Genomic DNA, 16426 nt, shown 5'->3' on the forward strand with positions numbered 1-16426 from the left:
TGTTGCCAGAAGTGAGGGTCAGAAGGGTTGTGTGGTAAGAGTAGAGATCACCTATTTCCATGAAACACAGGAGCCCTAGGAAGGTATTGGAGGTCACGTTACAGGATGTAGAAGCACTGTTTTAACTAAAAAAATAAACAGATTGCTGAATAGGGCTAATTGTCCAGGACTGCACTATATACTGTATGTGTTAGTAGGCTTGCCTTATACTTTAGAGACTGGATGGACAATGTGACCGTGCCTCCTGATAGCCCACTCCCCTTGCAATTTCTCCTTGCTCATTTAGTCTGCCTAACTGTTACTAGCCTGGAACAAGAAGGCAGACTGGAATGTCAGAACCCCTGACCCGCATACTTGTTCTAGGTCAGTGTCAGAAATTATTTGAAGCCATGGGGCCACAATGATGGCCAGGCAGCTAGTATTCCCAGGAGAGGTCGACAGTTGCAACCTTCACATTCTCCCAGCACAGGTTTCCTTTAGCGTATAGCCTGATGACCCATGCAGTGCTTTAACCACTCACGGCTTCTGCATCAGTGTGTTTTGTGCACACAGCGTAATGCAGAGTATTGATGTCCTAGAGATGGAACGGTTCCCCGCTCTGATTCGGTGGCGCTTTCTACTCTCAAGGAATGCTGACTTCAGGCTGTTTGTCACAGCTGCAATGCAGGACCTCCCAGCAGTACACAGAGACCGCTCTTTGTCAGCATCACTTTTTGCTGTTTTAGTTTAGAGATCTGTAATCTTTGTACTGATAGAGCTGCCATATCGTTGACATATATAGAAGCAGGAAGGCAGCATGTGGTCAACGGCAGCAGAAGTGCGAGTGTTTAGCATGGCAATGCTTAGAACGTGCTACAGAAGAAGGAAGTTGGTTACTATGGGTTAATCTACTTTTGCTGCATGTTTAATAAAGTAATCCATTGCTTTTTTTTAAAATCTTTCTAAGAACCATGTGAATGTGAGAGCTTAAAGAGGAACTTTACCCATATCTTTTGAAATGGCAATAAAGTCCCTTTTAGAATTATGACAATCTACAGTCACATACTTCAAGATACTGCAAGCTTTTTATTCTTTACATACCCTATTTGTATTTTCCTTCCCATTCTTCTCACAGTGGCCATTTATACTAAGGGCAGATTAATTGATCTCCCTTTACTTCCTGCAACTCTGGCACGTGTGACTAGGACACGTGACTATGCACATCATCTCAGAGGAGGAAAATATCTTTGCCTGAGATCTCGTGAGATTTCCCAGCACTGTTCTGCTGATGTAACCTTCCCAGGTTCAATGCTTGGGCACAATACATAACTAATGCCCAAGAGGACCAGGAACTGGAAAAACAATAATTGTACGTAGAAGAAAATCCCAAAAATATTAAAAGGTGAAAACAAGTATATATATATATGGGCAGGTCCACCATAAGGAAACCTACTCTGTGAAATGCAATGTAGCTGCTTCTGGAATAAGTGTATAAACACCGGAAGTGGTGTCAGAGTTGCTGCAGGAGATCAGTTGCACTGAGACTAAAATGTGAAGAAAAAAAAAGTATTTTATTAAAAAAACAAAACTTCTTCTCTTTTTGATGCAGAGTGCTTTAGCACACTAAATGGCATTCCGTTTTTGGGTAGGTTTATTCGTTGGATCATTGATGTGTTTGAAATCCTTTTCTTTTTTTTTCTATTGATTTAATTCCGCGTATACATGGGGGTCCCATTAGCTTGTTTCCTGTAAATATTGTGCTTTGCGCTCGCTAGTGCCGCATCATGTTTTTGTGCTTTATAGCTCCTTTCCTCTCCTCTCTGTGCAGGTCTATGGTCAGAGCTCCATCAATAGACTTTTATTAAAAATCAACACACCCTAGGTGTCTTATCCTAGTTGTTACCTTGCAGTATTCATTTACCCTTCAAGCTGATTTCTCTGTATGTCATACAGACAGCCACTACGATGTATGGGACATTTCTAGGAAACTGTGTAATGGCAAGCAAGTCAAAGAGAAACCTAAAGGAGAACTATGAGGTGAGGGATTTTCACTCAACCTCATAGTTCGAGCCGACGTGTAACTATTAAACTGTCAAACTGTCAGACGTCGGCTCTATAGATTGGGAAGTGAGGGAACACATTTCGTCGCTCACTCACTTCCCGATAGTCTCCCTGCAGAGAGCGGTGACTGTCAGTCACTGCTCCCTGCAGGGATTCCCACCTCCCCTCTCCGTTCTTTCAGTGCTGACTGGAGGAACAGACGGGAAGGGGGTGGGCACAGCTAGGTCTGCTTCTAGATAGACAGAGCCAGCTGTCACTCATGCAGCTGAGTGGATCTCGACAGCATTGTCTGATTCCATCCCGGCTGTGGCGCTCTCAGTATATAGTGAGCTATAGCTCGCTATATACTGAGCTTTGGGTGACGGGAAGACGCTAGCATATGTACTCCCGTGTCCCTTTTAAGAGAACTATGGGATAAGAAGGTTACCCCCATAGTTCCCTCTGAAGTTACAAAAACACTTTGATAAGCTTTTCAGTAACACCTTGAAGTAGTGGCTAAAATACCATTTAAAAAGGAAGCCTGCATTGAAGTTTTGGAGGCTACCATTTTCAAAGAGGACAACAGTGTAGTCAGAACAGGACAAACTTGGATCCTCTTAAAGAACAAAAAGAATGATATAGCTTATAGGCTATATAAATAGAAAATGGGTAAATCATAAATGCCAATTTCTGACTGGCTGCTGTACGTTACTTTGCACAGTACAGCTCACTACATATGCACATCAGTATCTACCAAAGTAGCTGATACCCTACAGAGCTCAGTGGCTGGTGCAGTGCCGGCCTTTAGATAGGGAACAAAGAACCCGGATAGCGTCGGAAAAGGTCAGAATCTATTTAACCTACTGACGGGGGATCATGAAAAATGAGGGTTTCAGGGACGTCCCCTTTGTCATACTGTCCCTCCGATTTGTATTTTCTCATGGTGTCTGCATTTCATTAAAAGGGACTTATTTTCCTCTCGCTGCATACGTAGGACAACACAGCATCTGTAGGGGAAAAAATCCAGTGATTACAAAATGAATACACTGGTGACTGGCGTAAATAAAAATAAATAAATGCTTAGCCAGTTTTGGTAATATTTATGATCCAGACCTCTTTGACAACTGTCTGTGTATGTGATCAGATGAAAAATAAATGCTTGGTTTGGAGTGGTTTATACTTTTTTTTTTATTATTATTCATTTGTTACTAGACCTAGAAATATGGAAGAGCGTGGGAAGAGGTTAAAGTGTATCTAAAGCCAAAACGTAAAAAAAAAACATTTTAAAACTAATTTTGAATAGTAGTGAAGGGTTAGAAACTCGGGCAGATTTATTTATTTATTTCCCCCTTTTTGTGCTGTTTACCATTCTCACTCGGACTGAAAGTGAAGGAAAATCCAGAACAGGAATAGAGGAAAATTTTCCAATTGGGACACTTGTTCCATTGATGACTAAGAGGGGGTTTTCCTTGTAGAGCTCTGTTTGACGGGAAGTGAAGGGAAATCTCCCCAATGAGAGGCAGATGCCAAAAAAAACAAAAACCTGAAGAGGGTTTGTACTCCTACATTTTCTATCTAAAACAAAAAAAACTTTAAAGTTATACTTATAAATATTTATCTTGGTACCATTTTGTTAGCTTTTTGCTGTTTTTCAAGTGCCAGATATCGTAGCTTTGTCTGAGCATGAGAAACGTTGCCAGTGCAGAATAGCCAGGGCACTACTTAAGGGCTTGTTCACACCATCTCCAGACCATACGGTTATCTGGACCAAAATCTCATACACAGTTTTTGATGCGTTCCCATTTATTTTATTTTTTTTGTCTCAATGCAGCAATCTGAACTTTTTTAGAAGGCTCTGGAACTGAACGCTGTGGTGTGAACAAGCCTCAATTTTACCATTGGATTTGTCCAATGGTTAAATCGAGGATAGTTCACACCATTGTTTTCAGTTCCAGAGCCTTTCAGTTCCAGAGCCTTTAAAAAAAAAATACAGATTGCTGCATTGAGACAAAAAAATGCATGGGAACGCATCAAAAACACGCATGACCGTGTTTATAGAAATGCATCCAGATTTGGTATGGAGATGGTGTGAACAAGCCCTCAATAATCAGTCTACAGCACTCTCCGATTTATTAGCTATGACCATGAAATAACTTCATCTCTGCAACTTTGTAGCATTATGCTTTATATTGTACCGATTTCAGGCACAACTTTTTAGATTTTAATAAAAGTAAGCGATCAGAAGTATAACAAATAAAAACATTTTTTTTTTTTAAATTTCACAGCTTGTGATTTGCAGTGGATAATGCAAAATATAACATGCATTTATTTATTTTAATGGATACATTGATTACAATTTAAAAACATTCCTCTTTATACTTTTCCCATTTTTCTTCCTTTTTTTTTTCTTAAGTCTTCTTTTTGTTCTCGCACTTGTGCAATATTTTTCCCCCTTCTGTCCTTTGACAAATTGTACTTTTTAACATCAGCCTCATTAGGATCGGGGGAGCAGGGGGAACCTGTTCAGAAGATATGATAATTAAGCAGGTGCCGGATATCATAGCTTTGTCTGAGCGTGAGAAACGCTGCAAGTGCAGAATAGCCAGGGCACTACTTAAGGCAGAAGCATTTCTTCTTAACCTGTTGCCGGCAGTCATTGTCACACATGCTGCTGCAGGGGCCTGGGATGTAATGTACTGCTATCCAGCTGCATGGAAAATGAGTAAGAATAAAGCAGGGGGAACGGATTTGCCCGGCACTGAATTAGCTTGTTGTGACAGTGGGACTGCCTTATATGGTCTGTGAAAGGCAGAGAGCCGGGATAAGCTGTGGAGCGCCAGTCTGGTGCAGACAGTCTGCTGACTCAGGCTTGACCTCCCCATTGGGAAGCACCCTTGACTGCAGTCTAAGCCGCCTCATTGAGATTCAGGGCACAGCCAGAGCGTCCGCAGCTGTATGCTGGAGGCAAAGGCTGAGAACACATCCAGAGAGTGTCCACGAGAAAAAAAAAATAACAAAAGACATGGCCCCCTTCTGTACCACCGTGAATAGACAAACAAGGCAGAGGTCCTTGTCTGTTGGTGTGCATATTGGGAATTGCATTTGCATAATTTTTTTTCCCAAGCTGTCTAAATCCCATAATACGACTGGCAAGTGGATTTCCAATTTTTGTTTTCTCTTTAGACTGAAGAAAGTGGGAAAAACTTATGTGGGTAAAAAAAAAGGTGCCTCATTATACCAGAAATGTTTCATGGTTTGAGCCACTTTTAGCCTTGTGCAATTAAAAATAATAATGGTTACAATTTTTACAAAATGTATCAGTGTAACTTTTTACATTTTGTTTTAATTATTTTGTTTTGGGGAAACTGGTAAAAAAAAGATATCACAAACGGGTACTTGTAAAATTACTGAAAGTACAGATATATCATTTTTTTACTTTTGGGGAGATTTGCAAGACAAGACATTGCTATTTGGTACTTGTACAATTACGAAAGTACAGGTATATTATTTTGTCGTTTTGGGGAGATTGGCAAGAGAAGACATTGCTAACTGGTACTTGTAAAATTAATACCAGTTTTTATTTCTTCTAGTTTTTTTGTTTTGAGGAGAGAGACAAAAAAAATCACATCACTAACTGGCACTTAGTTGTAGTTTTGACTTGATATTTATCATGTCCCAGATGTCGCCTTCTAACATCTAATAACTGTATACAATGGCTTGGCCCCATATCCAAAAAATATATGATCACTTTGAAGTTGTGGTGTACCTATTTTTTTATTTGACATTTAGGCAGGAAGGTTAAACATTTTAAAATGAACTTTTTATTCTATAGGTACAGGTAACATAGGAAATGTTAGCATTAATGAGTTTCAGGGCATATTTCCTGGCTAGGTGAACATTCTATACATGGATAAAGCTTTTCACGGTCCTGTGGATGGCTCCTCTATCACTGTCTCAGGGGTGGCTATCTTGCAGCTGTTGAGAGCTGGACAGACGTCCGGTTGCTAAAACTTGAAGTGGATTGAACTTACATGCCATATGCATAGCGTTAAAGACAATGTATCATTTGTTTAAATCCACTAATCCGCTTTACAGTGTAATACACGTTGATCCAGACTGTTACTCCCCAGTCTTTGAGTACAGTGGTTTTAGAACAATTTACTTGAAGTCAGCTCTCAGAACTTAAAAATAAGCAGAGGATATAAACAGTCATCAAATTGTCATCAAGAAAGAGATTTGAATGAGTTGTGTGTCTTTTTTTTTAAATATTTTTATTTAAATATGAAAATATCATTTTGAAATCCAGTATTTTTATAGCAATCCGCAATGGTTATTGTACGCTTGCTGTGTGTGAAAACGTAACAAATAACATGTTTAATTTTGAAATGCACACCAATATTAGGTTTTTTTCTTGCTGTGTAAACCATTAAAAGGTTATTAAACCCTCATTTGTTTTTGCATATATCTACTGCTAGCAAGCAGTAGATATATGCAAAACGATTTAAAGAGAAAAAAAAAACTTTTTTAAAGGGTTAATACTTGCGTCTCCGCCGCGCGCTCCCGTCCGAACATCTGAAAATTTCTCGGGCGGTCGCAAAGGATCTTGGGGTGGGCGTATGCGCAGTTCAGATGTTGGTTCGGGAGACGAGGAGAGACGCAAGGTAAGTCTATGGAGCAGTGTTCACTCGCACAGACTCCGTGGGACATGAGTGAAGAGGAGGACAGAGGAGTCAGCGCTGGATGGGATCGGATTAAGAAGCATCATTTAAGGTAAGTCCTTACATTAGTACTGTGGGGGGAAATACATTTGGCCTTAATGTCACTTTAAGTATATGTTAATTCAGTTACTAAAATATCATATAAGCTTTCAAGTATGAATGTTTTATTTTTTTAAATGTGCAGCTTTTGCTAAAACATTACCTGGTGATCTTGCCATGAAGGTCATTGTTCCTGTTCTAAGGTCAAACATCTTTTGTCCCTGTCTCTCAATTGTACACCTGCATATTCACCTTCCCACACTGGCTTCTGATGCAGACTAAAAAGTGGATGTTTCAATATGTTACACAGTCATGGTCCACTGTTGTTGTCATCAGGAAACTTGACCTGAGAAATGTCAGTCGTCCATCACGAAACTGCATTTAGATAGGAAGTGGTTGCAAAAGGACTGCAGGAGATCAGGCACACTGAGATGCAACAAGAATGGAAAAAAAGGTGCAAATAATTATTTTAAAAAAGCATATTATAGACCGTACTTTAGCAAGTTTACATCTACTTTTATGCAACAGTGCATAATGTGATTTTCTACCAGAAGATTGTCACCTCTGATAAACTGCATCTTGGCATTCCCTTTTTTAGATTTAATCTTTTATGTCGGTCTTTTATTATTTTTTATCTAAAGCAAAACATATGAGGTGGTCTTTTTGTTTCTTCATTGTTCGCTTAGTACCCTTCTACTTTTTGAAGGGTGTGGCATGTTTCTTGGAATGACTTGGTGCAGCAACAAGCAAGTAGCAGTTGGTAAATAAAGATGGATATTCTTTTGTTTTTGTCGAAGCTCGTTATACTCCACTTACCCAGCGAGCTTCCTAGGGAGTGGCAGCTGTTTCTTATGTTTGGCACTCTATCAGGGGCTAGACAGCTTCGATTCAGTAAAGCATTGTTGGGGGGGTGGGGGGGGGAATGCATTCTTGTTGAATTCTCAGTAGGATTAACTTTTCATATGCCAAGAGGGCAGCAGTGTCTCTCAAGACTTACACCATATAAAGAACAAAGCTACATTAGTTCAGCCCATGCATGTGACCCTCATAAAGGGTGTGTTTTGTATACAGCAAACATTCGTGCACATGGTGTTCTGAATTTAACTGCTATGTTCTGTTTACACAGACTCTTACTACGTACTGACGTAGGATTTTTTATTTTATTTTTTGTTCCCTGCAAGTGCCTGATTACTTTTCTGCACAGATCAGTGGTGCAAACTTTCGAAAGTTGAGTATAAAAAAAAATAAAAAAATAAATGAAGGAATTAAACAAGACCTATAATTTTGTTTTTATCATTTGACTCTTGAGATATATATGTTTAATCCATTTTATATCCACAACATTTCTAATTAAGGGCAATTTTATTTTCCGACTTTCTTTAAATTATATTTACAATTAGTTTCCGTTCTGTTCACATGGTCTGCTCGGTTTCTTGATCTTTAAAAACGGAATATTAAGGCGAATCGCTACAGCAGACCATAAACTTGATACTCCTACAGGAAGGATACTATATAGGATAACTGAAGGGAAAAAAGGATCAACTCCAACAAAGACTTGATTGTTCTTGGACGTTTTCATCTCTTTAATCTGCATCGTGTCTATTGTGAAAGCCTTTGCAGGCTAAACCCTTCTTTTTTTTTTTGGCATGAATGAATAGGCCCCTTAAGAAATAAGTGATGGAAAAAAAACTTGTATAGTGGTACCACAAGATCCTTGGTTAGAAAAGAAAATATACATAATTTTGATCTCGCTGGACTCTTAATACCAGCTCTCATAATTTTACATGCAAATCTTGAATTATAAATGAATTTAAACAAAAATTGCTTGTAATCATTTGATAAAGCTGGCTCTGCTCTGACAGATGTGTCTTCTATCCGCACATGAGATAACGTTAGTTTTTAAATTGACCGCTAAGTGCTTGTACCATTCCTGGATTTTATTCTTAACACAAGTGATCTTGTTTTAAGTATATTAATGCTTGTTTAACAAACAAAAAAAAAACCTTAAAATCCTTTTTCACTTTCTCTTGAGACCTCACACACAACCTCACAGCTCAACAAGGCATGAGAAACTGTAGCGGGTAAAAAAAAGTAATCGACTTCCTTTTTTCTTTATCTGCTCCTGTTATCAGGGTACACTCTGTACCTCCAAAAATTCTGTTAGCTTAAAGGCTAACCATAGACTGATGGAGTTTGTAAGATCCAGCTACCTAAAAGTCTTAAAGCCCTTAACAATCCGCACGCACTCCCACCAATGGTCGAAAATAAAAAGTTTTGTTCCAGAAGACCACCCCTCGTTGTCAACAGAGGTTACTATGTCGTAACAGTTCCTTGATCCAGTTGTTTTTGCCCAGATGGAGGTAATATTCTTATGTCTATAGGTAGCCTTGGGCTGGAAACAGACTAGTAGATCTTTTGTTCATTGATTTAAAGCAGCCTATGAAGAGTAGATGATGACTGATAATGTAAGCATGACCCGGCCTTCCAAAGAAGTCAAGATCATAGTACAATCATACACATATGACCATGTGCCTATGAAGGGGGGGAGAAGTGGGTGCTTGGCATATATTCCTGGCCTTTCTCCAGGTAAAATCATGGCAGTTGGCTGGGAAAAATTCAACCCAGCTAATCAATACCTCAATCCTCCAACCTCACCGGGGGCAAGGGATGTCTGTTATGCTCTGGCATACTAACCTTCCTCAATCTGACCATAAACAGCTGGGTGGGGCAATGTTGCCTGATAGCTGCAGTCACAAACTTGCTGAATAATTGCTGCTTCTGGGTAAAAAAAAAAACGCTATCCTAGTTTAATTGCTGCCAGGTAGGCAATGCCCCTAAAAAGTTAACTTTGAATACACTTTATGGGAAACCTTTAAAAAATAAAAGTCCAAGTTTACAAAAATGGTGACCTTTTGTCATTTTGGATGTTGCCCCGTGAATCCCTCTTTCGTTTGTTTTTTTATCATATATAGGAATCCACCCATTGCTTTCCTGCAAATGATGCTCACATCAGGTATAGTATTCAGGCAATAATCTCGTCCCCTATTCTTACACCTGGCCATACCCCTATAGATTTTCTGCAGATTTTCTATGGTCAGATGGAAAAAGTGCAACAGAGTCCTCCATCTATGCTAAACTGTGTGGATGGAGGAATCTCTCACTGGGCCAAACGTCAGTATCTTGCTAGTTGGCCCCGCTGGCTCTCAAAATAAGTGAACATTCAAATTGGATGCAGGCATTGTTCAGGTATTTTAAGAGCCAGCGGGGCTGACCAACAAGATACTGAAGCTTGGTCCAGTGGGAGATTCCTCCATCAACACAGCTTAGCGTAGATGGAGGAATCTGTTGCACCTTTTCCATCAGACCATAGAAAATCTGCAGAAAATCTATAGGTATATGGCCAGCCCGTACACCTGGCTGAACTAGTTAGTATACAATGCTTTGTGTCCCTCGTCTGCAATCCAGTATTTAGCTGGCATACTTTGTCTGTTTTTTTAGTTTTTGCTTTTATACTCTGCCTTTTTAGCAGGGTTCATTTTTCTTCTCTCGGAAAATCTTCTGACTAAATATTCTTGCTCGTCTATTAAGTCTGTTGTTGATTCGTAAATTGCCTAAAGTTGGGTAAAAGAACTTGCACTGCAAAATGTAAATGGGGGGGAAAAAAAAAGTTCTCCATATGTCACGTTGAAAAATGACAATGGCAGAAGTAATACATTGGACATCTGCTCTGAATTGTACGTTCACTATGCATTTAAGGATCAGATGTTGCAAAACATACAGTGTATTATTTATCTCTGTGCATGACGCAGTTTGACTTCTCAACGCGCCGGCCGTCTCTGCGTGCGTTCTAACTCACCAGCCGACATAACAAAGTACCATGCCAGGCTGGATAGTGAATGCATATTGAGCTGAGTTATTGAGGCTCGAGGATCCGTGATCTTAACATGTAATTGTTCATAAATTATACTAAGGTTCCCAGAACTGATGAGAGGTTGAGTGAATGGAACTTACTTTTTTATTATGCGTTTATCATATTCTGGTGTTGTATATGATAGCGAACTGTCTTCTGTGATCTCAAGGCAATGGGTCATGTCTGGGCAGTGAGGGTTTTACACTTCCTGCTTTTTGACCCAACTAAACTTTTAGTTTAAATCCACTAAATACATTCTAGGTGCATCAAAACAAAGTGTTACAGATCTCTTTAGAAATCAGCCACAGTCTGTGTAGAAAAGCCTGTGCCCTGCCAGCTTGCTGCAGAGAAGCACCCTTGCGATTCTGCAGAGGAACAACATGCCCCACACCAAGTCTGAGCTAAAGTTCTCCAATCGGCAGGGCACATGAGCTTTTATTTTTCATCATTTGTTGCATTTCAGTGCTGCCGATCTTCTGCAGCCTCCTGCTGATCTCCTGTAGCTTCCTGTCCACATATATACTCCAATAATGATTATGACATTTTTCAGAGTAGGTTTCTTAATGGTGATGTCACCGAATTGGACATCCCTGCCCCTCATCCAGTCAGAGAATCCCTAGTATTCACTGAGAAAAAATGCTTGGCACCCTCTGAATGGTTGCCTTATACTGTGTATTTTAACAGCACAGGGAAGTTGCTCAGCATAGCATGTGTAGCAGGGACCCAGAAGACACTGTAATAGCTTCAGCTATTACAGGATCCCCGTGACCTGTTCTATATTACTAAAGCTGGAGTTCCTCTTTAGGGCTTCATTCATGTTATAGATGTTTCTAGAAGGCAGGGAGTTGATGGCATTTGTGGGAGGCAACCAATCAGTGTCTCTACCTGCACATTGATTCCATGACTAGTCCTGCTAGTGACCTAAAATAAGTCCAAACTGGATAAAAAAAAGTAATAATATGCTGTTAGTATGGGTTAAGAACATTGGTGGATGTCAATGGGGTTATGCCTTAGTTTAGGATGATGTAAAAGGACCACTTTTGTAAATCTGTATTCTGGGGAATGTATGTCATTTATGTATGTAATTACAGTATTTTGTATATAAATTCCTATTTTTTTTTTATTATTTCACATGTCTTCATATTTTTCTCCACAATGTTATGTAGATAAAGCTGCCTAGAAAAGTGACCGCAATGGAGTTTGGGGCAAACTATGACACTCCTAGTGGTGGCTACAATGGTCACTACTTTTTATGGCTGCCCCTGCTAGACATCAGTCCTAATATTGTCCTCTTCTTTCTACTTGACTAAAACATAACTGATTTTACTTTACATTTTCAGGTGAGTACATAAAGACCTGGCGGCCCCGTTACTTTCTCCTGAAGACAGACGGTACTTTTATTGGTTACAAAGAACGTCCGCAAGATGTTGACCAGTTAGAAACCCCTTTGAACAATTTCTCCGTAGCCAGTAAGTATTACTTTTGCATGTATATCAATAAAACACTAACCCAGATTAATTGCACTTATTTTTAAAGCAAAGCTGTCACGATCCTGGGCGGTTGTACCTGAGTATATGATGGGGGGGGGGGGGGCCTAAGCAGAGATTACTTTCCGTGTTGAAAAACACAAATCCGCACGTCAAAATGATCAGCTGAAGTCTTCTGCTAGTCTTGGCTGTACTTGTTGAAGTTGAGGGTTAATAGCCAATAGATTCTGTTTGCTGGGAGCGGTTTGGACCAAGGGACCACCTATCATATTAAAGACATATTTGAAGGCTCGGGAAGGGTGTGCCCAAGCTCAACATTTACATATACATTTATACCGTTCCCTGGATTTACTTGATTGGATTTATGTTTGGGTTTCTAAGGAACGTAAGCTACATACATATACGATTTTAATTGCTCAGATGTGTTATTGACCTGAAAGTAGGTATAGGCTTACTCTAGCTGCATATAGGTCGTCTTGATTTGAGGCGAAAGCAGAACAGCCATTTTGTACTACCTCCATAGGGTTCTTGGTGTACAGTGTTTTTGAAAGTCTGTTTTCAATGGGTTTTGGGCATGTGTGAATGGAGCAATGCAGCTTTCTTTACACTCAGTTTTGACAGACTTCTGAGATCTTTGAAATGTGAAATGATTGTCAGGTACATTTGTTGTGCAGTTGACCTGCTCCTGCCCTGCATTGGACCTTCTGCAAGCTGCCCTTGCATTCCTATAGGCTTATACAGGGAGCGAAGCAGTTCTGACACAAACAACACTTAAGTCAAAGTCCCTAAATCATGAGGTAGCGAACCCTAAACTCTCCCACAATCTTTCTAAAATTTTGCAGTTTAATGCTGAAATAACGATCTCTTAACAGTGTGTGATACTTTCATGGGCAGCTGCAGTTAGTCCAATAACACGCATGTGTGGAGGGAAACTATAGTCCCTTTTTTTTTTTTTTTTTCAATTTTTACCATGGTTACAATCCAGCCAATATTATTACAGCACATAGAAAAGTAAAAACGTCTCACACTTCAGAACCATTTTAGTTAATCTTTTTTAAATAAAACATTTTTAATATTTAACAAATATATTTTCTATTAGACATGTGCGGTTTCGTTCCGAATCAAAATTCGGAATAATTTTCTGAAATTCGTACATTTAGACACATCCGAATTTCCGAATCCCAATGCATCCGAATGTGTCCAAATCCGAATTTCCGTTTCTAAATTTCGGATCCCATCTAATTTTTGTTCAAAAACAAAATTGAATCGGACATGTGGCTTTTCTGGCCAATCAGATGTGTTTTTCCGTTTAATGCATGCGAATGTGTCTGAATACGAATTTTCGTTACGGTAACATGGGAGCCATCTGATTGGCCAGAAAAGTCACATGTAGTTACAAAAAGTCAGTGTTTAGTATATTAATATAATACTAAAGCTGAGGCTCCTAGACCCGAATGGCATTCGAGATCCAAATTTTTTGAATTGCACTTGGGAGCTCCCAAATGCCATTCGGGTCTGGGAGCCTCACCTTTAGTATTAATATCTATATATGGTTTTCTGTGGTATTCGCAGTGAATATTCGTAAACTTGTCCGAAACTAACGAAAATTCAGATTTCTTCTGAATCTGAAACCCGAACCAAACTGAATTTCCGATCCGAATCCCGAATTCCAAAATAACCAAATGTTTCCGCAGATTACATGTCTATTTTCTATATTTCCGTTTGCCTAATTATCCCACTGGCATGTTTGAAAATACTGTAACAGCTGCTTGCCTAACCGTACAGTTTTTAAAATCCAGCGGCAATCTGTAAAGCTCAACTGTTTGAAGGGGTTAAGCTTTTTGGTGCAGATATCACCTCCTTCCTCTGGCTTTCCTTCTATTCTTCTTTCTCCACATCCACAGCGAAGTTTCCTACTTTTGTTTATTCTGCATACACTCCGCAGCGCAGTGGGACAGCTAACAATCCGAAGCCCATGTATTCCCGGTTGTTTTTTGGCTGCCGCGTGAACAGTCTAGGAAGTAGTTCTGTTATGCATTTGCTTGGAAAGCGTGTGTAAGATTTCTAAACTGTTTTCAAGAATGTTTTTACAAGGCGGATGTGTTTTTCATTACAGAAAAAGTAAGAAGAATGTGCGTAGTTTAACATTCGTTTCACTGTACTCGGATTGTGCTTGTGAACTGTACAGCTTGCTTTGTGAAATTCAGTTCAGTTGAAGCTGAACTCCAAGCAAACGGCTAAATACACAGATCTAAACAAATGCATATATAATGATTTGTATTTCTGTTCATTCACCCTGGAGACATACACTGCTCTGCCACAGAGCACAGCCCTGCCTGGCAGGACTGGAAACCTGTTTTTTTTCTGCTGCAGTTCAGGAACACTTGCATGTGTAGTCCCTCCCCCAGGCTGTGACTGAGCATGCCATCTCTCTGTCACTTTTGCTCTCTTCTCCTGTTGTCATGCTTCTTGTTTGCATATGAGCACTGCACCACAAATTTATTAGGCTCCTTGTGCTGCTTCTTCCTCTTCCAGTCTTAGCTTAGCTGTACAGGGGAATGGAAGAGGCTCATACCAACTCAAATTCAGGTTAAGAAATATACATAGAAAGCATTGCACATCTGGAATAATACTACATTTTTATCTTCTCTATTTGCCTGAAGTTCAGAGTTTAACTATAGTAAATGACAAGTTAAAGCAAAGCTTTGCCTTTTTGGACCATATACAGGGTGTAACATGAAACATTGTCACATTGCAACCCCTGACCCCCATACCCCGCACTTAACTTAATTGTGGTGTCCTTCTCCCCGCAGGCTGCTGCTATTTTTTAAAATTTGTTGTGGCTGTACTTGGCTCCGCCTACATAGCTGTGTCATCCATTCACAGATCTTTTCACATATCTGTGAATGTAGAAATGTCAAGTTCCATCAGCCACAGTGATGGCCTCACCACACTTGTAGCCCATTCATTCTTCCACCTGTCCATGTAACTGAATTCCTGTACCTTGGTACAGACACGGAGGAAGAATCTGCAGGAGCCAGAGCCTTGCAGCCACCATCCACTGACCACAGTTGCAATGCTTTATTGGCTCCAATGCAAAAGATATAGTAAATGTACATTTCTTCTTTTATAAAGACATTTGTGAAGCAAAAAGTGGACTTTACCTTTTTAAATGAAGTTGTTCTAAGCTACATTGTGCGACATACAAACTGTATGCAAGCTGCAAGCTAGACTATATCTGCTTCGTTTGTTTTACTCTTTAATATAAGGTGCCCAATAACACCTTTTTCCTGCAGTAAAACACTTTTATCTTGTTGCAAGAAAGTCAATTTCAATGGAAAATGCCATTCATTCCCAAAAAAAAAAAGATGATATATATATATATATGTATAATATATATGTATACGTTCATACGTCAAGAAATAAAACTTCAACTTAATATATTTTTATACCTAAGCGTATACATGCATTCATTTAAGTTTGTTACTGCATATACACAAGTGTGAAAGTGCCCCAGCTGTGCCATTTTTACTGCCATGCAATGTTGGTAAATGTGCAAAATTGCATACTTTGTATAACTATAGGAAATTGTCTGGCATTCAGCTTTGTTAGTTTTTATTCAGAATATTTTTAAATATTCTATTTCTATTCTATTTTAAATGTTCTATAAAGGAATTTAGATACAAAGCTAATATCAGTCTTGGGGACAAATAATGGAAGTTGCTTGACTCTGCAAGTTTTGTTCCGGGCTGTGGAGATGATCATTGAGGGATAAAAAAGTTAGGTACTCTGGTTTTCTCCCACACTCAAAGGACATGCTGGAAGGTAAACAAAAAAGCCTGAAAAAAAAAAATGCAGTCACAACATCTAAGAAATCGGAAGTTGCAATCTATTAAATTTTTATTTTTTGGTTTAGATGCCCTTTAATGGACCAGTGTAATGCTTGTCGATGCACCAAAAGGAATGCGTCGGTGTGCAGAGAACAGTGTGAAGGGGACATAACAAGGCTCATTGATGGGATGAGTGTTATAGGACACATTTGTATTTTCTTATGTACATTTTTTAAGCTTGGTTAAAAGTATATAACAAAATGCATGATGTCTTCAGGTGAAAATAAGGTTTTACCCTTTTGATTGTCTTCAGTATTACTGTTTTTATGAATGTTTTTTTAAGTGTGATCATCCATAAAGTCGGTTGTCTTTTTCAAAGATGCTGTTGTGTTGCGGGTGTACTCTGTTTGCCAAGTTTAATAA

At 39.3% G+C, this 16426-nt stretch overlaps 1 protein-coding gene across 1 annotated transcript in view; it reads left to right on the forward strand.

The window, feature by feature from the left end:
* The window catches only part of AKT1 (AKT serine/threonine kinase 1), a 114263-nt gene that overhangs the window by 53500 nt on the left and 44337 nt on the right, over positions 1-16426 (forward strand). The window contains exon 3 of the mRNA XM_018556636.1: positions 12027-12155. Within this exon, the coding sequence (XP_018412138.1) occupies positions 12027-12155 (129 nt within the window). The remainder of the gene's footprint in view (positions 1-12026; positions 12156-16426) is intronic.

The sequence above is a fragment of the Nanorana parkeri genome, unplaced genomic scaffold (genome assembly GCF_000935625.1).
Source record: "Nanorana parkeri isolate BGI_ZX_2015 unplaced genomic scaffold, ASM93562v1 scaffold12, whole genome shotgun sequence".
NCBI lineage: Eukaryota > Metazoa > Chordata > Amphibia > Anura > Dicroglossidae > Nanorana > Nanorana parkeri.